Genomic DNA, 24,426 nt, shown 5'->3' on the forward strand with positions numbered 1-24,426 from the left:
TCCAAAATATATAGTCAATTCTCCCTACGGCTTGTCCCAATCATCTTCTAAGACTGCATATCCTGCACACAACAAAAAAATTCTTACTACGGCTTGTCCCAATCATCTTTTAAGACTGCATATCCTGCACACAACAAAAAAAACCCGAAAACATAACTAAATAATCTCCAGAATCACATATTTGACCAACAAACACAAGATTTAATTTGAGTTTTGGAATAAGATAAACATTAGGGAGAGACAAGTGAGGTGTGACAACATAACCAACACCTACTAAGGGCATAAGAGTGTCATCAGCAGTCATAACAAAAATGAAGGACAGAGGGGACACAAAGGTAAAAGATAAGGAATCTTGAGACATATGATGAGAAACACTAAAATCTAAGATCCATTCAGAGTGTGACATATTTGAGGAACTATGAGGCAACTGACCTATAGAAGAAGAAGCGGACATTGCTTATGGCTACAAGAAGAGAAACTTCTGAAATTGCTCAGCCAAAGTATTGGGATCGGTAATAGAGCCTAGGGAAGTTACTGTTGTAATATTATGAAGTTACTGCTGCAATAATAGAGCCTGGGGTGGTCTATGAGGAATAGGTTGTGACTGACTACCAAACTTCCAATCTTGATTTTATTGTCTCAACCAAACTTCCAATCTTGATTCTATTGTCTCACCTTAGGACACTAAGCCTTCCAATGATATTTCTACTTACAAAAACTACACTCATCGAAGCCAACCCTTGTGTAAGGTTTCTTTTGATGATTATAGAATCGTTTAGAAGGTACTACTAGTACTGAAGGATTCGAAGCAAAAAGAATTCCCTTTTCAGAATAAGATTGAAGACATATTTCTTCAGCCAATAACTCACTCACAACAGAGTTAATAGAAGGCAGTGGAGAACGATGCAGAATTGAACCTCTAAGTCCTTTGAAGTCACTACAAAGTGCTAATAAAAACTGTACTAATCGTTGCTGCTCTCTACAACAAAGTCAATAGAAGGCAGTCGAGAACGATGCAGAATTGAACCTCTAAGTTCTTTGAAGTCACTACAAAGTGCTGATAAAAACTGTACTAATCGTTGCTGCTCTCTACGCTCAATATAGGCACCACATGCCTTTAATTCTGCCGATTCTGTAAGAGCCAATTGATCCCAAAGATCTTTCATAGCATAATAAACTCTTGAAAACTCATATTCTTTTGATGAAGAGCTCGTATGTCATTCTCTAATTGATACTGTTTTGCAAAATTTGATTGTGTAAATAACTTTAATAACTTTTGCAGATGATCTCAAACCTCTTTTGTTGTCTCATACTTCGCCAGCTACGTGCCTATCGAATGTTCAACAGAATTGTTGATCCAAGTAATGATCTTTGCATTATTTTCCTCCCATGTATCTATCAAAACAACATCTGTCTCCTCAATGTTTTTAGATATCATATAAGTTCCACTAACATACCCCCACATCTTCTTACCGTTAAGAAATTTTCTCATTACATAGCTCCAATATGAATAGTTCTTTCCATCCAACCTCACACTCACATACTGAAGCGAATCATCTCTTTCAGTAGCCATAATCAACAATCATAGAAAACTAGAATGCAAAAGCAACGGAAAACCAAATACTAAATTGCAGAAACTGAATAAAAATTCAGAAACTAAACAAATATTTTCTCATTACTATACGATTACTCTAAAACATAAAATAAATTTACAGAAACTGAATGCAAATAACAAATTGTAAAAGTTGAAGGGAAGATGAAATACCAAAATAATTACAGAAATTGATGAAATACCAAATTTTGTAGAAGCGAAAGATAAAATCTCACTCCAAAAAATTGGATCCACGAAGCTGTGTTTGGGATTAAGCCTCATTTTATAGAACTAGTTCTGATACCATGTTAAAATAATTAAGATCAAACACAAAAAGAATACTAGAATTTTAAATAATTTGTATATTATAAATACTTAACCTTAACATAAATATAAATAAAATAAATATAGATTAAACTGAAAATATTATTCTACTTTTAATAAATAAAACTATATAAATATTATTTACCACAACCATCAGCTTGTTCTGCGTTGTTTTCGTTTACAGCAGAAATTACTAATACTGTAGTTAAGACATGCTGTATTATTTTGATATTCCTCATCGTTGAACTTTTCCAGATGAGAAAATTGGCTCCTTGCCTTCAGAAGAGGAACTGACAGGAATTTCCAATGCGCATCTATTGAAGAGGCAGCGGATGATTCAACCTGTGTTAGCTGTGTCTTTTGTCATTAAGCTTGCCAACACGGATAATTGGACAATAACTCCTGTACGATCACTGCGTTGACTTGCGGGCTTGTATGGCTAATGTTATACACTGTTTCATTGAAAATCTATAGCTACTAGCTACCACACGTTATGCCTTTTATTTACTTTTTCGTTGAGGGCGATAGAGAGAAATCAAGAATGCAAATGACGTTGCTAATCTTGTCATACAGAATACAGACCACAGAAAACATATAAGGCTTATAGCTTACAAGTTTTTTTTTTTTTTTTGGTGAAATATAACAACAGCTCTTCTTCCGCCGCCGCCGCCCCCAACGGTTAAGGACTTAAAATAAAGATGATGCATGGAAAGCAAAAGACTCAGGCTATGCTGTCCTTGCTCTACATAAGCTTACTATCTACCACTCATCAGCATTGTTGGCTGTAGACGCTGGATAGCTTGATCCTCGCATAATTGAGGCATCTCCTCCTCCGGCAAGGTCACAATCACTGTCCTTGCAAGGTCTTCGTTTATTGAAGGCATCACCACAATCAGACCTTCACCCACCACATTGTCAAAATGACATGCCACATGAACCGGCTTTTCATCACTCTTAAAACTCGCAGATGACATCAACGATTTATTCCCTATGATCATGTGCTCCATGCTAACACAAGTTAGCTCAGGACCATACATTCGAAAAGGTGGAGCATGCTTCCCTCCCTCTTCCTTCCGTGATTCAAGCCAATCTACAGCATCCCAAATCTCCTCTTCCCCGACACCCGACACATGGCGATGCACCAACTCAACCATATGTCCTAACTTACCGTTATCCATTTCTTCTTCAGTTACTGTTATCATTGCGAAATGCAATGCATTTCCAAAGTAACCAAGAGGGATTGGTGGCTGCACGAGCCTTCTAAAGTCTAGACAAACTGAGAGGGAACATTTGTTGTCATGTTTTGGAGCCTTTAGAAGCACAAGCCGTGTCCAGAAGAGTGCGGCTAGCAAATCAAATGGGGTGGCTTCAGGACATTGATCATGCACTTCATTAAGGCATTTATTGATCGCTGAATTAGAGAACCTGAACGTAGCTGTGACCATTTTCACCAAGGGAGTTCGTGCATTGGCCTTATTTGCATAGTAATTGGTTGATTTACCGCTAGTATCAGGAACTTGTTGGTGATGGGGCGGGGTTGAATTGAACAGGGGGGGATGCTCAATCGGCTCCTGGCGGTGACTCTCAATCCAGGATTTGAAGAGTAGAGTTAGTGAAGTTGGGTCTGCATTCATGTGTGTACAACTTAGTCCAAAGGCTACACCTCCTCCTTCAAATTCGGTTACCTGGATGACCAAAAGTAGAAAGTTGTGGTGTCAACAAACACAAAAGCCTTCGAAAACTAACAATGAGATCCTGATTTTCAATCCTCTCCTGAATTAGAGTATAAGGAAATAATTTTTCAAGAAGCGAAACATTCTCCCCTTGAAAAAGAAAAGGTAAATTTCGGTTATCAAAGTTAGAAAGCCAAACATGAAAATGTGATAAATTCCAACTAGCCGGCTCCAGGTTCAGTATCAAAGACAAGAAGGTAGGCTGTCCAACCACATATGTTTCAGTCTTAGCGTTAATTTTCATTGAGTGGACAACCTATCATTAATGGAATGAAGGGCCGATTGTCATTATGTTTAACCCTACCTAACCTGAAAGACTTGAAATAGAAATCAATGAAACTTTCTAGTCTGTACCATATGCTTGGAGCAATGACCACAAGAACCATGCGATGGCTTGTTTCTCCTGTCAAAATCTATTTGCCCCTTTGGCATTGAATACTTTTCTACCCACATCAATTTTGTCTTCGTCTTAGAAATAAGTAAGGGACAAGGTAGGAAGGAACTCTTATATTATTTACTCTTAAACGAGAGGAAGTTCATGCAGACTCGAACTTGGGATACAATACTTGAAAACATATATTTATACTAGTTTAGAATAAATCAAGATTTAGAAGAATAAATACATCTTTAATAGTTATGCACCTAGTAGAACTAAAGGAATACTTAGACTTCAAAATTTATTCCAGCAACCCCTTTTAATTTTAAAAGTCTGGGAACTCGTGAAATATGGATTTTGATGGAGAATAGTGTTGTTGCACCTCTCTCTTTTCTTGTTTATGATGAAAAAATTCAAATATCTCTTTGATCATTTTTTACCGTAACATTGTTGTCATAATTTTATGGAACTTGCATCTTCCTCTTGAAAAGATCTCTCATGCTCTGTCTTAGCCTCTCCTTTCATCGTGGATAGGTAATGACATGTCATTTCTTCAATCTTTCTTTATTTAGCAATTGTATTTGCTTAAAACATGGCTCATCTAAGTCGTTTTTCTTCTCTTGGGACTGCTGTCATATTTCTCTAGCCGATCATCTCTCTCTGCAAGATATAGCTTTCTAAATGGTTATTCTATTTTAGCTCATTCTTTATCAGGATGATATCTTTCTCTTGTCATGGCTACTTGGCCATTTTCCATCTTCTTCTACAGGAAAAGCTCTCTTTTCTTATTACTGTGTGATAGCTCTAGTATCACATCTCATCTCTTGTACAAGAAACTGCCAGCCTTGTACTGAACCTGCTTTTTAGACTCCCTCTATTTTTCTGAATGCAAGGTTTTAATTCACTTGTTAGGTTTTATCACCTTGCCCCCACCTTCTTTTTTTTTTCAATATCACTCATCCATCCGCTCTATTTTGCTCCATTTTTTCTCTTTAGATATCTCTTGTTTATCCACTCTATTTGATGGAGAAGGGAAGTATGGTAAAAAGCAATTTCATTTATATAATATTATTTTTTTAAAAGAGAGTCTCATACTCAACATATATATTTATACTAGTTTAAAATAATTCAAGAGAATTAAAAGGATAAATACATCTTTAATAATTTCAAATTTAGAAAAGAAATCAGGAAAAAACTAAAAGAATAATTAGGCTTCAAAATTAATTGCAACATGTGGAATAATGCTAGTAAACATGAATATTCTTCCTTTTCGGATGCTAATCCTTCATCATAACCAAAGAAAAAACGCAAAGAAAGAAAGAAAGAAAGAAGTTGTTTTCTTTTAAAAAAGAAAGAAACGATATTCATGAATTTCTATTTAGAATATAGATTTAGATTAAATGAAGCATATATAGCATGGAGATGGGGCAACTAAAGTGAGAACTTCAGGCAGGAAGAAAATCATAGTTTTTTTTTTATATATATAAAGAACAATTAAAGAACATGAAGAATCCAAGAATATATCAACACTCGAAGAAAATAAGTACCTGGATACGAAAGGGTGACCATGTACTAGGATCCTCAGGCATTTCCTCCCAAACCGCGAGATCTTTCTCCTCCGAGACATCAGCTGATCTCAACCATTCATCAATTGTGACTCCAACATTTGCCCTCACAATTCTAACACCAGCATCATTACACTTTACTTCCCAATTACCCGACTCCCCTCGGGTCAACCGACCCGTAACTTGTGGATACAAAGAAAGAACCTCCGACAAAGACACCCTTAAAGGGTCCACGTCAAAAATCCCAAATGGGTTTTTCTTGTAGTAAAAAACCAAGTGTAATGTATGGAGAGCCATTGCATGGTCAAGCGCTGATAATGGATGGGTCTGACCCGGCCCGACTGGCTTGCTGGAGACTGCTGTTAACATTGAATGGACACTAACCCTACTGTTTATAATCGCCATTTTTCACTCCAAGCTGTATGCGTGTGATTTTCCTGAAGAAGAAGAAGAAGAAGGTAGCAAATTTGAAGCGCTCTCTCTCTCTCGGTATAGACTTTAGATATAGACGTGTATGAGAAAAAGTGTTAGGAGAGGTGGCTGGAAGCGCAGCTATGTTGGGTTGTCAGAATTTAAGAGAAGGGAACTGTTATCTGTTGGGTATCATTTCAGAAGCGGTGGCAAGTAGTGGAATTCAATTACAATAATTGTCATGAACCGAATTTGAGGTCTGTAACCGACAATGCAGAAACGGTCTTAAAACAGACAATGCAGCAACGTTATTAAAAAAATATTTTATTTACGTTAAATTTTAAAATTAACATATTAAAAAAATAAATTATTTAAAAATGCATAATATTTTATAATCTTTAAAAATATCATACTATTTAAAATTAATGAACACCAAAGATAATTCAAAACTATTTATCAGTAATTAAAATAAAAATAATAATTCATAATACTTATTATATTGTCAAAAGCCAAATTTAACTAAAACAAAGTAATAGTGAAGCATCTAAGACGTTGAGTAAAAAAAAAAAGGAAAGCCTCACAAAACAAGTAAGGCATACCGACCAAAACTGAAAAAATAGAAACTCTCAACAAAGTCTATCTACTATCAGAATTGAGTAAAAAAAAAAAAAAGAAAAGCCTCACAAAACAAGCAAGGCATACCGATCAAAACTGAAAAAATAGGAACTCTCAACAAAGTCTATCTACTATCAGAAACTAAGAACCTGAAATAGTATTAAGAATGAGAAATTAGTTCAACCAACTTAATGAGAAAATAATATTTAATATACATTTTAGATATTTTAGATATTTTAGATATATATATATATACATGATAATCATAATATAGTGGAATACATGTTAGAGATCATATGACACCTAAAGGTGATTACTGTGGGATGATCAATCGCCACAAGATGATGTTTCTCTCATCAGTTAGGTATACGGAATACTATATGCATATAAACTAACTACTCTCCGTTAGCATGGAATTACTGACAAGTCCTATATCAAGGCATAATAGATATTTATAGAATCATCAAAAAAACATATATAATATCAAATAGAATTTAACTCAGCAGAATGCGAGTGCAAATTCAAGAATAGATGAGTACTTGGAAAATAAAGCAAAATAAATAAATATTCAAGAGATTAACTAATCTTACTCATCATATAATCAACATACATATTTATTTATATTATATGCATATTAAAGATTATCCCACTCACCCGAAAATCCTATTAAGGATCGTTAGGAGAACCTATAACAATATATGAAATATACTAAAAAACAACTCAAACAAAAGATCCCAATGCATAAAATAAAACCAGGTTTAGTCTCCTAAGTTTATGGACTAAAACGATAATTATCTAAAACAGAGACCAAAATGTAATTTTACCAAAACTAGATCAAAATATAAATACATAACCATACTGAAATCCCACCCATAAAACATCCTCAATTCTGTCCAGAGTGACATGCGGACCAAACAATAATGTTTTAAAAGTTCAGGGACTAAAATGTAAATTCCTAAAATTGAGGGACCAAACTGAAAATATTCCATATCAATTATCAAACTAAGATTCATCATTCTAAATCTCATAATAACACTGTCCAGAATCTCAAAATATATTTAGGGGTCAAATTAAAAAATTTTCAAAGTTTAGGGACTAAACTAAAATTTTCATAAATCAAGGGCCAAAATAAAATTTGGTCATCTTGAACCTCAAGACCATTCTATCTAGATTTTACAGCAAGATAAAAAATAATTTCTTAACCCATAAAAATTAATTTAATCAAATTAATTCATAAATCTTTATTTTCAACAACATACTAATTAATCACCTAACATTAAACCCTTAATAATCATAAATCAATCTTAAAAATATAAAATTTTAATCCTTATAAACCCTAATCTCTTCTTTAATTATTTCATAAACAAATTATAATCGAAAGTAATACAAAGATAACCACTTACTTGCTACTTCCACTTTTCTTGAACCAAAAACACAAGATAAAAAATTAAATTCTTTGGTTTGAGGAGGGGAGGGTCATGGTGGCTATAGGAATTAGAAGAGAGGAAAAAACATTTCTTGTAATTCTTTTTTAAATACCCAAGTTAATTTAGATTGAGTTTGGACTCACTTGAACCAAAAATTTGGGTATTACAATAATATTTCATATGACAACATAGATTTTAGGTGAGAAATTAGATGTGAAACACAAAGTATAGAGGTTATGAGACGACGACCTCAAGAAGCCATCAAAAATCAACTTAAAAAGGACGATAGCCAAAAGGCTCTGTGCCACAACTTTCTTTGATGATTATAACATCTTCTAACATAAGACAACCAATCATTAGTAGAAAAAAAATTGCAAAAGAAGAAAGAGTTTTCGTTACATATTTCTTTTATTATTGGAATGGTATTTTGTTTTTTTAATCAATGTTTTTTTTCATTCTTTATATTATATTTGTTTTTATTAATTTATTTTATTTGTATCAAACAAATTGATAGTTTAATGGATTAACTTGATTAATTTAATTTTTTAATTATATAATTTAACATGATAGTAATCAAGAACTAGGCTTCATATTTATTTTGTATGCTTTACATTAGGTAATGCCAGCCTCATAATTTGGGAATAGTGTTTAATCCAAATTGATTCGAGTTGTTTTTTCTATTTTTTTTTAATTTTTTTTATAATTTCATCATTCAACATTAAGCTGGTTAAAATTTAAGTTTCATAATCTGTTTTGACTTTCTTTATATAGAGATACCTTGGTCTTATTATTAGAATCGCGAGTTTTGGTATTTTAACCCTAGTTAAAAATCAAGTTTTTTTCCTTTCTTTCTAAAAGGTTATCTTAGTCTCTTAACCTGGATCACAAGTCATTTAACATTGCATTTGATTTTTATTGGATTATCTATCTTAATCTTATAATCTGAATCATAGGTCCTTTAACATATGATTTGATTTTTATTGGGTTATCTATGTCTTAAGACCTAGGTCATGGGTTTGATGGGTTAATCCGATTGACTTAATTTTTTAAAACTTTTTTAATTGATTATTTTTTAATTTTATCATTTAATATTGATTCTGATTAGAAATTATACATTGTAATTTGTTTTAGTTTTCTTTTTATTAGATTATCATATTCTCATGACCTGAGAATAGTGCTTAACATGTTATCTCGGGTTAACTTAACTTATTTTTTGTGCTATTTTTTAATTAAATTTTTACTAATTTTATTATTCAACATTAAGTCTGACAGGTCGATTGAGAATTGAATTTCATAATTTATTATTATTTGTTTTATATAGGATTATCTCAGTCTTATTACTAGAGTTGCAAATTTAGCAAGTTAATGCAGGTTAAATCATTTCATTTTTTTTTTATAAGGTTATATTGATCTCATAACCCAAGTTGTGGGTTTGATAAATTGACTCATATTGTTTTTTATGTTTTTTTTAATTGATTTTTTTAATCTCATCCTTTAATATTGAATTGATTGAGAATTGAATTTTATAATTTATTTTAATTTTTATCTCGATCTTATAACCTAGGTCAAGGGTTTGACAAGTTAACTCAAGTTATTATCTCGATCTTATAACCCGGGTCAAGGGTTTGACAAGTTAACTCAAGTTATTTTTTAGGTTATTTTTTAATTTCATTTTTTAACATTGATTAATTACAAATTAAGCTTTATAATTTATTTTATTTACTTTATATGAGATTATTATAGTTTTATAACCTGAGTTATGAATTTGACATGTTAATCTAGTTTGATCCAAGTTAATCGGGTTATTTTTAAACCCATGAAATTAATCAAATCAATCTTCGTACAGTTTTAAAAAAATTTCCATTAAAAAAAAATATTAACAATAGTTAAATATTTTTATTTTTATATTCAAAAAAAATTTAACAGCTCAATTGTCTATTTTAAACTAATAATTTTAAAATTAACCCAACTATTATCCGTGCATATCGGCAGAATGACAAACTAGTGGCGTATGCTTAATGCTAGCCAATGATGCCCTCAGATGGATTGCTACGAGTCTTAAAAGACATAGCTATGGATTCAGTTCTTTATTGATAACCATCTGGTGCCAAGTGTGAGATTTCTCTCTACACTTATTTTGTAGTTCTCGCATCTTATTTCTTGTACATGTTCATTGCAAATTTATACTTTATTTGCTTCAATGATTTATTATCAATTAAAAAAATGTGTAATTTGCATTTGTCTTCAACTCCAGAAGGATGAGAGATTGCAACTTGAATATTACTTGCTAGTGACTCTTATGTTTGCTCAGTTGCACTGAACCAGTGGAAGTTCCCATGCATCCTTGATACCAATGTACCAAGCAACTAGGCAACGCTTGCCTGGCACAAGGAACCATTAGCCTACCAACATACAGGATGTAATTACAAGTTAACAACAATGTTCATAATGTTCTACTCAAAATGGTTGCGACAAGATTATTAACGAGTAGAATCAATCATTATGGTTTTCCGACCAACAAAAATATTCACAGTTAAAATGACCTGCTGTACCAAGCTGATAGTGGATGCAAGACATCGAGTTTATGCTAAATTCAACAAGATCTATAACTGAATTCATTCACTTTCAAAAATGATAAGCTAATCTGGATTCGAATGGGATTCTATGATAAACCAGGAAAATGAGAGAAAGAAACAGCTTAAGAAGCCAGGTATCACGACATTGATTCGACATGGGCTTTGTGCAGAGCATAACATTCAATGCATATCAGCAGATTTTAAAACTCGTTAGATTTCCGGGAGATCATAAAACTAACTTTCAAGACCCAAAGCGTTTTATACTGGATAAATAATGGGAAAATAGAAAAAACATGCAAGATTTTAGCAATTCTTTTAAAGCATCTTCCTTTCTTTTTCCTCCAGTTTGGTATTAGTGATCCTCAATCTTCTTCAGGCTTTTCATGTCTGTTGTTTCCACCCTGTAACAATGAAAAAAAGCTCATCAAATTCATGCTGGACACCGGAGCATGTAACATTTATAACAAGGAAATCAAAGGTTAGATGAATAGATGCTGACAAAAATGAAAATTTTAAAGACTGTGTATTCTCTAGGAAGATAGTTTTTAATTTTCATATTCACTTTCATCTTCATACTAAATTTGTCTCTCCAACAAACTATGTTTACTAACAAATACTTTTCAACCATAAAAAACAAGGGCGTTGTTTGACTTGTCTTTTAAAATTTGATAAAGAGATGAAAAAACAACCAAACCAAACAAGGGCCCTTGATTTCTAAGTAGATAATTTGGAAAACAATTGTTTTGTTATTCCAGCTTTGTAGAAATTTTAAAAAAAAATGAGAATATGTGTTACAATAAAATACAGTGATTAAATATGTTTTTCTGAAGTTTCCTGTTTCCTAGAAAATGTTTCTAAAGAACTGGAAATTCTCCACAAGTAAACACAAACAAAGTGTTTCCTTCATTGCTAAGCACATCATTCATTCCATAGCACATGGAATTTCATAATACTTGGTGAAAGTCATAAGAAATACTTAGTGAAAGAAGGCACGCTCCTCGTTCATAAACTTGTTCACTAACAATCAAGACCTAAATAGATGGGAATCAAACCATGAAAGCAAAAGGAATTGTCCAGTGCACAAGCAACAAATCATATTTAGACAACTTAATACACCTTCCAGAAGCTAAATACTAATCTCATCAGACAAATCAAGAGAATAAAATAATGTAACTCATCCTTGCCAATACTACAACAACAGACTCAGAAGTAGCTCAAAATTAATAAGAAACAACTAAGATGGCAATGATAATCTAAACTCTAAATAACTCTTGGTTGATAGAAAACCATTCATACAAGCATTATGTTAGTCTATAGAACTGAAAATTTCAAGCAGGAGTAAATGACATGATCCTCTGCTCTCTAAGAGTTTGAAGTGCATTAGAAGTAATGCAAAACTTCACTGCATCTAGAAAAAATGAATCCACAGCTTCTCTATTGCATAGAAAATGCATGAATATAAGCAGTGTTATTTGAGAATACCATCTAAATTTCAAATTTCACCATTTTGGCAGTTCTTCTAGCCACATGATTATCTCAACGTTACAGTTTTTACAAAATGTAAAATCAAATAGAGTTGTAAGCTAAGCAGTCAGCACTCAATGTGAGAACAATGCTTCCAATGTGTCCAAGCCATAAGATAAAGAATATGTTAATGACTAGTTCACTAGACAAGAGCTCAAGTAAGTTAATGCCAAAGTTATTTCCTAAATGTAGGGATAGAAACTTACGTTCTTCCGAACAAAGCAATCTTTTGAACTTTTGTGATCTCCGAATCTAATTGATTATCCTCGATAAATACTGTCAAGCTGATCAAAATTTAAAAGTAAGATTTAGAGCTCGTTTATTTTTTCTTTTCAAAAGCTTTTGAAAAAAATTGAATTTTTTTTATTTTTTTCTTTACTTCAATTTTTTATATATATTTTCAAGTCTTTTTAATGTGCTGATATAAAAAAAATTAAATAAAAAAATATTATTTCAATGCATTTTCAAGCAAAAAAACGTTTTGAAAAGCAATTACTACCACACTACTAAACAGCCTCTTACTGCTGCAACTGAGCATGACAAGAAAGGAAGTGCATAAATGCAAAAACTTTAAGCATACCTACGAACATTCTGAAACTTGACATATTTCAACACCACAGGTTTTCCCTACAAAAGGGTAAATGAAACATAATGGTAAAGTAAGAGATTATATCAACAATTTTCAGCACTTACTTCCTTATCAAGAACATCAACATCATAGTAGCAGGAGGAGAAAATAATATCAACCTTGAGAGTATCCGGGGATAAAACTACAGTGTCACTTGGAGGGTAATCGTTAACATTGCTGCCATAATCAAACCATGCGATGAATTTAAGATAAGAAATACTGCACTTGCTTTCAAAACTGGAACCATTTAAAATACACCATTACTAACAGTACCTAAATCCCATATGCTCCTTGTTTGAAAAAAGTTTTGCCGTCTTTGGACCTGGAGAAACAAATTGAAATGATAGATTAGCACATCAATGCTTTTTCACAGGATTGTTTTAATGCGTGATGCAAAACATGACTGGCAGGTGAAATCTTAAGGAAATTCAACTTCAGAAAAAAAGTTTAAAACAATAAATACCATCTTCTTCAGGTCCTTTGATGGCAATAGAATGCAGTTTAATAACTTGATTGAAAGGTATATGAATCAGCAACTGCTCATCCGCATCACTTTCTAGAGTCAAACCATCATCTTCTCTATAACCCTAAAATACAAACAAGTACGTAAAGAAAAGAAAAGGGGCCAGTTTTCTGTAAAAAAAAAAAAAACAATAAAAAAAGCTTAGAAGAGAACAAACACAGCGACAACATTAATTTTAAAACTCAAAACTTTAATTGCATGGAAACCCAGAATACTTAAAATGTCAAAACTAGTGCTCAACGGAACTTAATAAAGCTACTATATGGGTTTCCAAGGAAAAGATTTCGACATCCAAATCCATTCTCTTTACATTACTTCAATTAAATCAGCATGCATGAAAAGGACTATGGCTAACCACATTATCCCTAATTCCTTGCATGCAAAACCAAGACTCTAAAGACATAAAAGGCAAGCTCTACCATGGCATAATACTTAATAAAATCATAAAAAATCAGTGATAACAACAAGAATTCGGATTCAAATTCTGCTTAAAAGGAGAAACAACTATTACCTGCTTGATAGCATTGGAAAGAGAGTGGCTTGTGCTTTGGTTAAGACATTCAACTCCAGAAAAATCAATAAAATCCAACAAATCAACCTGATTCATTCACAAAAAGATTCAAACTTCAATACCCTTGTCAACAAATCTCAACAAACCCAGTTCCCGGATTCCAATAAATCACATGAATTCTCTTGAAAACCAAAAAAAAAAAAACACTCACTTGGCCCCTTGGAATTGCACTGGCTGATTCTGCAGACATTTTTTTTCCTTTTCTCTTGTTACTGCTTCTGTATTTGACAGACAAAAAGGAAAGATTGCTTGCAGAGGAAACACAAAGAACTTTTTTGAGGACATCGGTTCATATTTGTCACTAAGAATGAGGTATTATTCCAGGGGAGACAGAATTTGACTGATAAAACGACACTGTTTGATGTGTGTTTGTGTTTTGGGTCGGTTTGGGCTCTTAAACTCTCACTCTTTCAGGGACATGTCTTAAAGATCCAAACTTTGTCCCACAAAACAGAGAAAATTGAAGGTCCAAACCTGTAACATGGGCCCTTCCCATGCAAACCGAAAAAATAGTTTTTATCATTTCATTTCATGGCAAACAACAAAAATATTCACTTGATCATTATATCCCATAAGTTCTTGTTCCTGAAAAAAAGCAAAATCCTTACTATTAAGTTTAGTCTGTAAAAAAAGGCATAAATTCATGGGCTTCAATCAGGTATCCCATTTCTGCACAACAAGATTATGAAAATCCGCATGAAACAACTGAATGCACCAATCCTCATCTTAGTTCATAAACTCACAAGTTTTGAGGTTCCACAAGGGCTACTTCCTAAAACTGTAGCTGCAGTTGTTCATAAGCAATACGCACCAATTGTCAATTAGATTGTGGCAAATGGGATTGATGCTACTTACTCGTATTGTTATGTCGAGTTCAAATCCAAAAGAGGCTATGAAGAATTCCTCGAAGAGCATTTGGACAAAACTTCCTTGGGTGCATCAGCTTGCAATAAGGCAATGGCCGCCCAAATCTTAAACAACTGCTAGAATTATTCGAGATAACTGCTAGACTCCACTCCAGATTTGAAGATTTAGATCATTAGATTAACTTATCAAGTCATGAAATCAACTTGGATTTATTATTTTATTCAAAATAATATAATTTTAATTATTTAAAAAAGTTTGATTTTTATTTGATTAAGTCAGTCGAGTGGTGAATCAATTTACCGAATTATTTTGATTTAATCAAAATTAATATTAAAATCAATTCGAGTTCAAAATAACTTGAGTTAAGCATTAGATAATGAATTTTTCGAGGCAATCAGCACTCAAAGCACTACGAAAATACATCAACCACCAAACTCCAAGTCTTTTGTCTTCTTGCCTCTGTTCCCCTGAGTCCAAACAAACTTATAACAATCCCACCACTTCAACTAACTAGATTACCGGAACATCCCCATACCAAAAAGAAAAGGAAAAAAAAAAAAAAAAACACCCACCATGGCTTCGTTATCCTTGCTCCCCTCTCCTTCCTCGTCCTCCTCCTCTCTTTCCTCCCTCCACCACACCACACCTTCCTCATCCCGCCTCACCCTGCGCACCCCGCCCCTTAACCTCCGCACCCGCACCAAAATCTCCTCCATCAAAGCCCAATCCGCTCCAGTCCTCACCCAAGACGACCTTAAAAAACTTGCTGCCGACAAAGCCGTAGAGTATGTCAAATCAGGCATGGTCCTCGGCCTCGGTACCGGCTCCACCGCCGCCTTCGTGGTAGCCAAACTCGGCGAGCTCTTAAAGACCGGGGAACTGAAAGACATCATTGGAGTCCCAACTTCTAAACGCACAGAAGAACAAGCTCGTTCTCTTAACATTCCCCTTTCTGTCCTGGATGACCATCCCCACATTGATCTTGCCATTGATGGAGCTGATGAGGTAGATCCACTTCTTAATTTAGTAAAGGGTCGGGGTGGAGCCCTTTTGAGAGAGAAAATGGTTGAAGCTGCATCGGATGAGTTTGTTGTTGTCGCTGATGAGACTAAGCTTGTTGATGGCCTTGGTGGAAGTAAGCTGGCAATGCCAGTTGAAGTAGTGCAATTTTGTTGGAAATATAACTTGGTGAGGTTACAAGAAATGTTCAAAGATGAAGGGGTTGAGGCTAAATTGAGAGCTGGTGAAGATGGGAAGCCTTATGTGACCGATAATTTTAACTATATTGTTGATTTGTACTTTGAGAATCCCATTAAAGATGGGTATGCGGCTGGGAAGGAGATTTCGGGGCTTGAAGGTGTCGTGGAACACGGTTTGTTTTTGGATATGGCCACCGCGGTTATTATTGCTGGGAAGACAGGAGTTGAGGTTAAAAGCAAGTGAGGATCTCTAATCTTTATGTTATTTGATGCTTCGTTACATTGACATTGGTGTTGTTCTCATTATTTTTGTTGCGGTGAATTTAAGCTCTTGGGACTCTTAGTTGGATAATTTTGTTGCTTTGCTCATTAGTATAGGAATGGAAATGGGAAATGATCAAAATGAATGAATTGGTTTCATGGGTATATCATTCATGGAATGCTTAATGCCACCTCGTATTGATATTGGGATGAATAAATGGATGGCTTGTCATATTGTTTCTTCCGTCCTTGTTAATTATAATCGAAATGGGTTAATTTTGTGCGGATGGATGTTCTTGTGTATGTACTACCAATAATGCCCTTTTGTTTTGTTTTCCTGTGTTTCAAAGTGAGAATATGGGAAATTCAAGTTCATTGAAACCTAAGTTCTACTGATAATTTGGCGATCGTGAGTTCATGGGTGATGATAGCTGGAGCAAAAGTGCTCTAGTGTCTCTACGGGTTGCTCTTTCTTGTTGCTCTGTAGTTAAGTTTAGTGTTTCTTAAAGGAAAGCGCCCAACCAACATCTTAGATTGTTTCCATCTTTTCGTTTACTTAGTTAATGATGTTAATCCGCCGTGCTGAAAAGTAATCCACTGTGTTAATTGTTGTCTCAATTGCATGAGTATTGGTATGAGTGTCAGCTATATACATGTTTCTTAGGTGATAGAACAAGTTTATTTAGTTTCTCTAGTAGTAGTAGTTTTCAGGGACAGGATGTATTTTGGATTTCAAGGAATTTTTTGTATTTTGCCTACTAGTCTCAAAAACTAGAGTGGATTGATGGTGCATCAATTTGGCCAACAGCATAGGTCTGGTTTTCAAAGACTGAAGAGTATGAAATGGAGGGCTTAAGATTCTCTAGTGAAAATATTTTGGGAGACAAATCTGAAAAAGCATAGTGGATACATTTATAATCCCCAACTTATATCAGTTGTACTGAGGGATTAGGGAACAGTACTAGATTGTTTCAGTTTCATCAGGAGGGCATGAATAACATCTGAGAGGTCTCTATAGTTCAATCATGATGTTAGTTTTCAGAAGTTTGAATATGATTCTATCCTTGTGTATCTGCATTCAGAATCTTTAGATATAGGAAAAGGATGGAAGATGTGAGTCATGTGACTCAGAGGAAGACAGGGCAGGATGAAGTGAATATCGATGTCTTGTTGGAGTCTCCTGCATGGAATGTGATACACATTGAGTGCAACATGTTCTTCCAAGGTGATAGATATTAGAGTGACTATATTACAGCTTATTGTTCCACTTATGCTTCAGTGACTGGTATCTGCTGTTATTGCAAGATACCTATGCTTTTGTAAAGTTGAAATTCCTAGCAAAAGCCAAACCATGTGTAGTCCGTAGACCTGGTATCAATTATGAATCTATAGCATCTTTGAATTTGAATCACATTTTATTGTATTGAGCAGGTGAGGGGAAAACTTAGCAAAATTGATTCTGTTATTAGCAGATTGTTGATCATCAATGAGCACATTTGGAGTGAGAATAAGAAAAGATCATTAGAGCAGATTGTTTGATCACGAACTTTCTAGCCTGTTATTGTGTTAACATTTTGGAATATTCTAATCCTTCGTTTTGAGAGACATTGTGCGATTTCAAAGGCAGTTCTTTACCCCCATCAATCAAATGTGAACAGCCATGGATTAAAAATAAGCAGCTTGAAGTTGAAATAATGCTTTCTTACATTGTGCTTTAGGCTTTGACTCTGAGCATTATCTCCATGGTTATTTTCTCAACTTATCTTCATCCTTTCCATTGATAACACAAATTTTTGATTGCTCAACAAGGACTTGCTTGTACCTAATCCAGAAGCTTATGTGGAAACTGATGGGAGAAATTACACTTGGAAAAAGGAAACCACGTGGCTCATTACTTGTACTTGTGTTTAGTTTTCTTGTCAAATTATTTGAGTTATAATAATCAAACTAGATGGTCAGTTCACAAGGAACATTTGTCCCAGAAGCTACCTGGATCTTGTGGTTTTGTTTCTCTGTGATTACCGTGAAGTCAAAATGAAATAGAGAATTTTTCTTTTTTACAAGCTCAATAATGTATAAATAAATAATCAAAACAGTTATATCAAAACATATGGATCCTACATGGTTCTATATACAACACTCATCCTCCATCTAGGTCTGTGTTCTGACTTTTATTCGCATACAAACTGAATTTCTACACAAGAATCTGGTGTATAAGTAAACAAATGATGCACCAAATGGAATTTATTAGTGAGTATAACCAAGTATCTCATTTAGTGAAACTAAAATGCTGACTAGCCTGGATCTTCCTCCTTCAGTTTCCACCCTACTTCAGAGCCATAAGCATAGAGATGACCAATATAATAATCCAATGGAACTTCAGTGGCAAAATTGTGCTCGCTGCATAACAAAAATAAATGCGAAAGCATCACAATCTGAAATGAGATATTTTATGTTATCAGAAATTATATGATTCTTTCATGGAATGATTCAACGTGAGCTGATGTAAAAAGAAAATCGTGTAGCTCGTCAGATTGGCATGCTCTTCCTTTAATTTAAGCTTTCATAATATTTTAAGAGATTGTGCCCATGATACCCGTTTAATCTGTCATTGGGTCTGCCTGCCCTTAGAATCAAGCTTGATGATTCTTGAAAGACACCCTTCATCGGGGAAAATGTTTTGAGATTGAAAATCCCCCCCCCCCTCTTTATTGATATCTTATTCGTAGCTCATCAAGGAGTTTCAGCAGCCTATACTGAAACTCCTTATTCTTCTTGTTGAAATTGTGTATTTTCTCTTATAATATTCATTTTGTGTCAAAGAAAAAGAAGTTGAAAGATGGCCAGAATTTGAGAAAGGTAGGGGGTGAAGAGAAAAACTGGGAAATATTTAGTTTGTAACCTCACCAGGATCTCCATCAGGGGTTGTTCCATTTCCGGTTTCAGTTCCAGTTCCATCAGATGTTGAATTTGCTACTCTGATAATTTCGGCACAATCAGATCCAAGTGTACCTAAACAACCAAAGCCATGTCTCTCAGACCAGTTTTTCAAGTCTGTTGTTTCTATTTACTATTAGTATTCATTGCTGAAAGATCTTGTAGATGTTCTTACATTGGCTATAGCAAGGGTAGTAAGAGGTGCTGAGAAGATTAGAGAAACCAGAATTGCATGAACACCTGTATCTGTACGTTCCGTTGTTTGTGCATGTACCATCTCCACAGTACATCCAATAGCAAGCTAGATCATCAGGACAAAATATTAGCGAAGAAAGAATAAAAAGAAGAAGATATTCGGGGGAGAGCGTTATTTTTAGAATCTGATTATGAGATTAGAGGTGTTGGTTATGGTGATTACGATCGAAGAAGGAGCTGTTTCGGGGAACTGCTTTTTGTGGAGCTGGAGGTGGGGCTGGCTGGCAGCTGCCATAGTTAAGAGTACCTGCAGAAAAACAATAAAGTGCGGCAAGTTTACTTGTAAGCGTAAAATTACAGAATCTGAGCTCTCAATTTATCGGAATGTTTCTTTTTCTGCTACTTGTACCATGTTCTTGGATGAAGTTCAGATAAGAATGAAGTTTAGAAATGAACAAGCCAGAAGAAAAGGATATTACAGTTTGGAATCACGCAAGGAAGGAACTTATGTTCATCATTAAAATCATCATCATATTGAGTTTGCTTCCATCCAGTCTGACATTGGCACTTGTAGCCCAATGGGTATGATATGTCTCCTACGCATGTTCCCATTCCACAATCCACTTCTTGACACAGCCTCTCTGTAATTCACAAAGAAAAAAATCATAAATACGTGATTTTATCTTTGTTTGTGTGTCTATGTGTGTATAAGAGAGAGAGAGTTGTGTACCATGGAAAGCAGTCATGTTGCCATCAATATCTGCCATAGCAACCATAGGTAGCACCACAATAAGCATAGCCACAAAAGGAAGAGCTTTAGAAAAAGCCATCTCTAATTCTGAGAGAACAAGTGATTTGCAGTGAAGATGGAGTAGGTGCTCCTTTGGTACTTAATGACGTGTGTATTTATAAGATTACAAAGACTTTGAAGTTTTCTTGGGATCCAAACAAATAGATTTAAAATAAAAACACTTCAGACCGCGATGGGTATTCTTAAATCTTTCTTTAATTATTAGAAGGCAGTTAACTTGACAGAAGCTTCTGGGCACGCAGCACACGATCATTTCTGCAGATTTTTTCTTCTCTATGAATTTTGTTATTTTTTTTATATAGTCTATTTATTGTAGTTGAATAAATCAAACAAAGCAGCAATATATTATATTGTCTTCTAGATTGTCATGTGATCAAAGGTTCAGTGCATTATAAGTCTCACGTCTGTAGGGTTTTTGGCCATGCCTGTAGAAAGAGAAAATGCACAGTCCAAGTCTGCATGCCATTGAAGCTTCTTCAAACCAAAAATAAAAACATTAAGAATTGGGGGAACCTGAGTCCAGCATGTATTCATGATCATCTTTGGTGATGAATAGAAGAGGTTGACCAAGAACTTGTTAACAGGAACCCCAACACTGCAGTAAAAGAATGGCAAAAATCACAATTTCATAATTTACCAAAATAATGAGTAATAAGTTCCAACATCTTACTGTTAGTCTAGCCATTCAAACAACTTGGCATTTGGTTAGGAGCAATAGGAGTTTTCCTTCACCATGACTCCACATGACCAAGGTCATCTGGTCTGAGCTCTGACAATTGTTTGGGCTCTAATTTTCAAGTCACAGGTGAGGATCCTACTGTGCTACTACTTGGATTGTGCTTCCTGAATTTGTAAGTGATACAAGGACAGTTTTGGACCCCTTTCCCTACAGATTCCACCGCCGACAGAACTTTAGTCTGTCTGGTAACAGAAGCCAATATCTGAGAACAAAATGCCAAGAAATTGAGCTTCTTCTAGAAGACTGCCATTGAAAGAATGGCCACCAAACAAATCCTAAAAAGTCAAAGATTTGAAAAAGATTGAGGCATTGAAATTAATTATAGGATATGATTGCAATCAAACAAGAAACCATCAATCAATATTTTGAAGTGAGTTGAAGAAAATGTCAAGATTAGCACGAGAAACCAATCTGTTGCCATTTTGTCAATCTTTAGTTTGGGTAAATTCTTGGAGTTTTGGCTGCTAACCTCTGCGACCTTTACTATCCTTGGCTTGAGATTTTCTCATTTCATTATAACGATCCTGGCAAGAAGAACCAGAACATATCATACTTACTAACAAGGAACAAAGAGATAACCATCCTGGAATTTACATAATCATCTACGCTGCATGCAATCAGCAAGAACAATAAAGAAACACAAAATTAATGGCAGACAGATTCAAATGTTGCTAATATTATTTTACTAGATAGCAGGTTTTAGGAAGATTTGGGAAGGAAGGACTTTCGAGTCTGACAATGGACACGAAGTTTCTTTATCTCATATGTGACCCAGTATCCAATTTTAATAGATGCATCAAATTGACTGCAGATGCAAGGACTCGTTTTTTATGGTTTATTTGAACAGGACCACTCAACTAATCCTTCAAATTAATGCTAGATATCTGTGATAATCTTGTCATTTTTTTTATAAAACAAAGAAAAAGCTCCGCCACCAACCAAAAACCCTAGGCATTATCACGAGAAACCAATCTGTTGTCATATTTTAAGGAACCGTCGTAGAGCCTGCCGACCATGATACTAAATCCCAATGACCAATGAATGCATTCTCTTTGATCAAAAGGCAACGACTGGGACCTCCCTCATACAAAGAGTACAAAAAGCTTACATAGACTACAGTCAAAGAGGCAACCATTATCTGCAAATAGCTGCAAGCCTCGGATTCAAGACGACTTCCTCTAGCATTTTGGTTATAACTAGATAATCTCCTGCATTGTGATACGGGTTATATCAATTCTTTTTGACAAAAAAAAAAAATCCTAGAGGTGATGATATTTTACTAATAAAAAAAATCAACCACCAACTTATTAAAATAAAATGCATATTTGACTATGTCTTCTTTAAAATATTGATATATTAAATCTTTTTAAAATATTAATATGATGATATATTGAATAATTTTTTTAAAAAATATTAAAACAATAACATGTTGGATCAATCCGAGTTAATTTGTTTGTAACTCGGACAGTAAAATCATGATATTTTTATAAAAAAAATTAAAATAAATTATGAAAGTCAATTTATAATTAATTCAATATTAAATAATGAAATTAAATATATATATATATATATATTAAATTTTTTATAAAAAAAAGAACAAAAAAACTACATAATTCAACTTGGATAAACCTGCTAAACTTGAGACCCAATTCATAAGATTAGAATAACCCCATATAAATAAAATAAAATATAAAATCTAATTTCTAACTAATCCAGTGTATATAAAATCTAATTTCTAACTAATCCAGAATAATAAAATAAAAAATCAATTAAAAAGGACTAAAAAACAATTAAAGTCAATTTAGGCTAACTTATTAAACTCGAGATCTAGATCATGGGACCGAGATAACTTCATAAAAAATAAAAAATAAAAAGTTATGAAGTTTAATTTCCAATAAATCCAATGTTAAAAGTTAAAAAAAAAAAAAACTAAATCCATGAGACTAGTATAACTCCATAAAAAAATTAAAAAAAATTATGAAATTCAATTATCAAACAACCTAAATTAAAAAAATAAATTAAAAAAATTGAATTGTTAGAGAGTGAAATTGAAAATATATATCTAGTTAAAAATGACCAAAAAAATAAACTAAATCAATTTAGTTTAACTTGTTAAACCCGCAACTTGAATCATGAGGAGAAAATCATAAAAAAATTATGAATCCAAATTTCCAATCAACTCAATATTAAAATATGAAATCAAAAATAAAATTAATTAAAAAAAGCAACCCAAAAAAATAACTTGAATCAACTCGGGTTAATCTGTTAAAGCCGCAATTTAGATTCAAAAATAAAATTAATTAAAAAAAGCAATCCAAAAAAATAACTTGAATCAACTTGGGTTAATCTGTTAAAGCCGCAATTTAGGTACTTTGGGTACTGAGTTTGAGAAAAAAATTACAAAATCCTACTACCAACATATCTAACATTGAAGCTTGAATTCAAGAGAGAGAGAAAAACTTAATTCATGAGATCATTATATAACACAATAGATAAAAACTTAAAATAAATTACAAATCACAATTCCTAAACAAGTGTGAAAAAAAAAATAACCCACAAAATATTATTTCAGGGAGTGGTGTTTTATGAGTGTTGCGATGATCAATCTTGCAATCTGCAGTAGTAGACAATGTGACAGGCCCGTTTGACAAGTTCATTTGTAGAGATGCCATTTTCACCATGCAGGAATTCAATTTAGTTGGTTAAGCAATGGACACTATGACAGAATTTACTTGCAGAGTGTGAAGAAAGGATTGGTGGATCACAGAAGCCAGTCACTTTCAACCCGGAGAAGCTGAAAGCAGCCGTTCACAAGCTTTCAGAAGCTGAAAAGTAAAACACTCTAAAATAAAATAATACATTCTCCTTTATGATTACGAACTTGGAGAAGCTCATGACACAGAAAACCGCAAGCCCCACAAAGGATAGAATTCAAAGAAGTGAACGAGACGATGCCATTATAAATAAATCCAAACATGTTATGCTCTAGATATACAAGAATACAAACTAACAGTTACAGCAAAATCAATCCATCAACAATCAAGCGAGTGAACAGTAATAACATCTGCTGAAGAAATAAACAAAAATCCCAGTTACAAGATGAATCCCACCTACACTACAGGAAAGGGAATATCAGAAAGTATATTGAGTTAATCATAGTGAGGTCGCTAGCAGATATCTTCTGTGCTGCTAGCCAGCCACCTCTTTGTGGCATTTTCTATAGCTTCTTTGCTCCTCCTCGTGACTTCCAGGAAACATTGGTTATAGTAAGAATCAGTGGAGGATTAAAAAAAAAAAAAAACTTGCCTACAGTTCAAAATCTTAAGCAACTAGGATTCAATTTGAAATGGATAATAATTCTAATGAGATCGGTTGATGCAATAGGCAATTAGGTCCCTCAGAACAAAAGGTTGATGAATAAAGAGTCCATGCCATTCCTATTTTTGATATAGGTTGAACCGGGGATATTTCCTTCAGAAACTTTTTTTCCTTTTCTTGTTTTTACTATTTTAAATCTTTCAGCAACTAGATTAGAGTCGGTACTTCCCTGTTT

General features: G+C 33.8%; 4 protein-coding genes and 1 long non-coding RNA gene across 6 annotated transcripts; 2 read left to right on the forward strand and 3 right to left on the reverse strand.

Annotated features, from left to right (window-relative positions):
- Nucleotides 1-2,567: 2,567 nt before the first annotated feature.
- Nucleotides 2,568-6,237, reverse strand: LOC105131242 (protein ECERIFERUM 26-like). Its single transcript, XM_011034115.1, has 2 exons — nt 5,572-6,237; nt 2,568-3,600 (listed from the first exon to the last, which is right to left on the reverse strand). The coding sequence occupies exons 1-2, from the start codon at nt 5,992-5,994 to the stop codon at nt 2,671-2,673; spliced, it is 1,353 nt and encodes a 450-aa protein (XP_011032417.1). The 5' UTR covers nt 5,995-6,237; the 3' UTR covers nt 2,568-2,670.
- A 3,910-nt stretch (nt 6,238-10,147) lies between these two features.
- Nucleotides 10,148-10,907, forward strand: LOC105131245 (uncharacterized). Its single transcript, XR_843398.1, has 2 exons — nt 10,148-10,766; nt 10,797-10,907. It is a non-coding gene; the product is annotated as an uncharacterized LOC105131245 (long non-coding RNA).
- On the reverse strand, nt 10,754-14,274 carry LOC105131243 (PITH domain-containing protein At3g04780). Of its 2 annotated transcripts, XM_011034116.1 has the most exons (8): nt 14,016-14,272; nt 13,805-13,891; nt 13,234-13,357; nt 13,044-13,092; nt 12,890-12,947; nt 12,723-12,769; nt 12,349-12,426; nt 10,764-11,019 (listed from the first exon to the last, which is right to left on the reverse strand). In XM_011034116.1, the coding sequence occupies exons 1-8, from the start codon at nt 14,052-14,054 to the stop codon at nt 10,971-10,973; spliced, it is 531 nt and encodes a 176-aa protein (XP_011032418.1). In that variant the 5' UTR covers nt 14,055-14,272; the 3' UTR covers nt 10,764-10,970. The 2 variants fall into 2 exon arrangements, with proteins under 2 accessions (XP_011032419.1, XP_011032418.1); XM_011034117.1 differs by lacking the exon at nt 12,349-12,426 and having other exon boundaries at nt 10,754-11,019; nt 14,016-14,274.
- A 932-nt stretch (nt 14,275-15,206) lies between these two features.
- On the forward strand, nt 15,207-16,470 carry EMB3119 (Ribose 5-phosphate isomerase, type A protein). Its single transcript, XM_011034118.1, has one exon. The coding sequence runs from the start codon at nt 15,305-15,307 to the stop codon at nt 16,172-16,174; it is 870 nt and encodes a 289-aa protein (XP_011032420.1). The 5' UTR covers nt 15,207-15,304; the 3' UTR covers nt 16,175-16,470.
- Nucleotides 16,471-18,228: 1,758 nt separating this feature from the next.
- On the reverse strand, nt 18,229-20,375 carry LOC105131247 (neurogenic locus notch homolog protein 2-like). Its single transcript, XM_011034119.1, has 6 exons — nt 20,054-20,375; nt 19,803-19,964; nt 19,547-19,630; nt 19,304-19,429; nt 19,099-19,203; nt 18,229-18,591 (listed from the first exon to the last, which is right to left on the reverse strand). Exons 1-6 carry the CDS (start codon nt 20,151-20,153, stop codon nt 18,518-18,520), a joined length of 651 nt encoding a protein of 216 aa, XP_011032421.1. The 5' UTR covers nt 20,154-20,375; the 3' UTR covers nt 18,229-18,517.
- Nucleotides 20,376-24,426: the final 4,051 nt, after the last annotated feature.

The sequence above is a fragment of the Populus euphratica genome, unplaced genomic scaffold, assembly GCF_000495115.2.
Source record: "Populus euphratica unplaced genomic scaffold, PopEup_1.0 scaffold103.1, whole genome shotgun sequence".
Classification (NCBI taxonomy): Eukaryota; Viridiplantae; Streptophyta; class Magnoliopsida; order Malpighiales; family Salicaceae; genus Populus; species Populus euphratica.

Coding starts and splice junctions, on each gene's coding strand:
- LOC105131242 (XM_011034115.1), bottom strand. CDS start 5,994: ATGGCGATTATAAACAGTAGGGTTAGTGTCCATTCAATGTTAACAGCA. Junction 3,601..5,571: donor GGTCACCCTTTCGTATCCAG/GTACTTATTTTC, acceptor TTGGTCATCCAG/GTAACCGAATTTGAAGGAGG.
- EMB3119 (XM_011034118.1), top strand. CDS start 15,305: ATGGCTTCGTTATCCTTGCTCCCCTCTCCTTCCTCGTCCTCCTCCTCT.
- LOC105131247 (XM_011034119.1), bottom strand. CDS start 20,153: ATGGCTTTTTCTAAAGCTCTTCCTTTTGTGGCTATGCTTATTGTGGTG. Junction 19,204..19,303: donor CTACCCTTGCTATAGCCAAT/GTAAGAACATCT, acceptor TTGGTTGTTTAG/GTACACTTGGATCTGATTGT. Junction 18,592..19,098: donor AACCCCTGATGGAGATCCTG/GTGAGGTTACAA, acceptor TTTGTTATGCAG/CGAGCACAATTTTGCCACTG.
- LOC105131243 (XM_011034116.1), bottom strand. CDS start 14,054: ATGTCTGCAGAATCAGCCAGTGCAATTCCAAGGGGCCAA. Junction 13,093..13,233: donor CAAAGGACCTGAAGAAGATG/GTATTTATTGTT, acceptor TTGTTTCTCCAG/GTCCAAAGACGGCAAAACTT. Junction 11,020..12,348: donor ATTGCTTTGTTCGGAAGAAC/GTAAGTTTCTAT, acceptor TCATTGTTACAG/GGTGGAAACAACAGACATGA.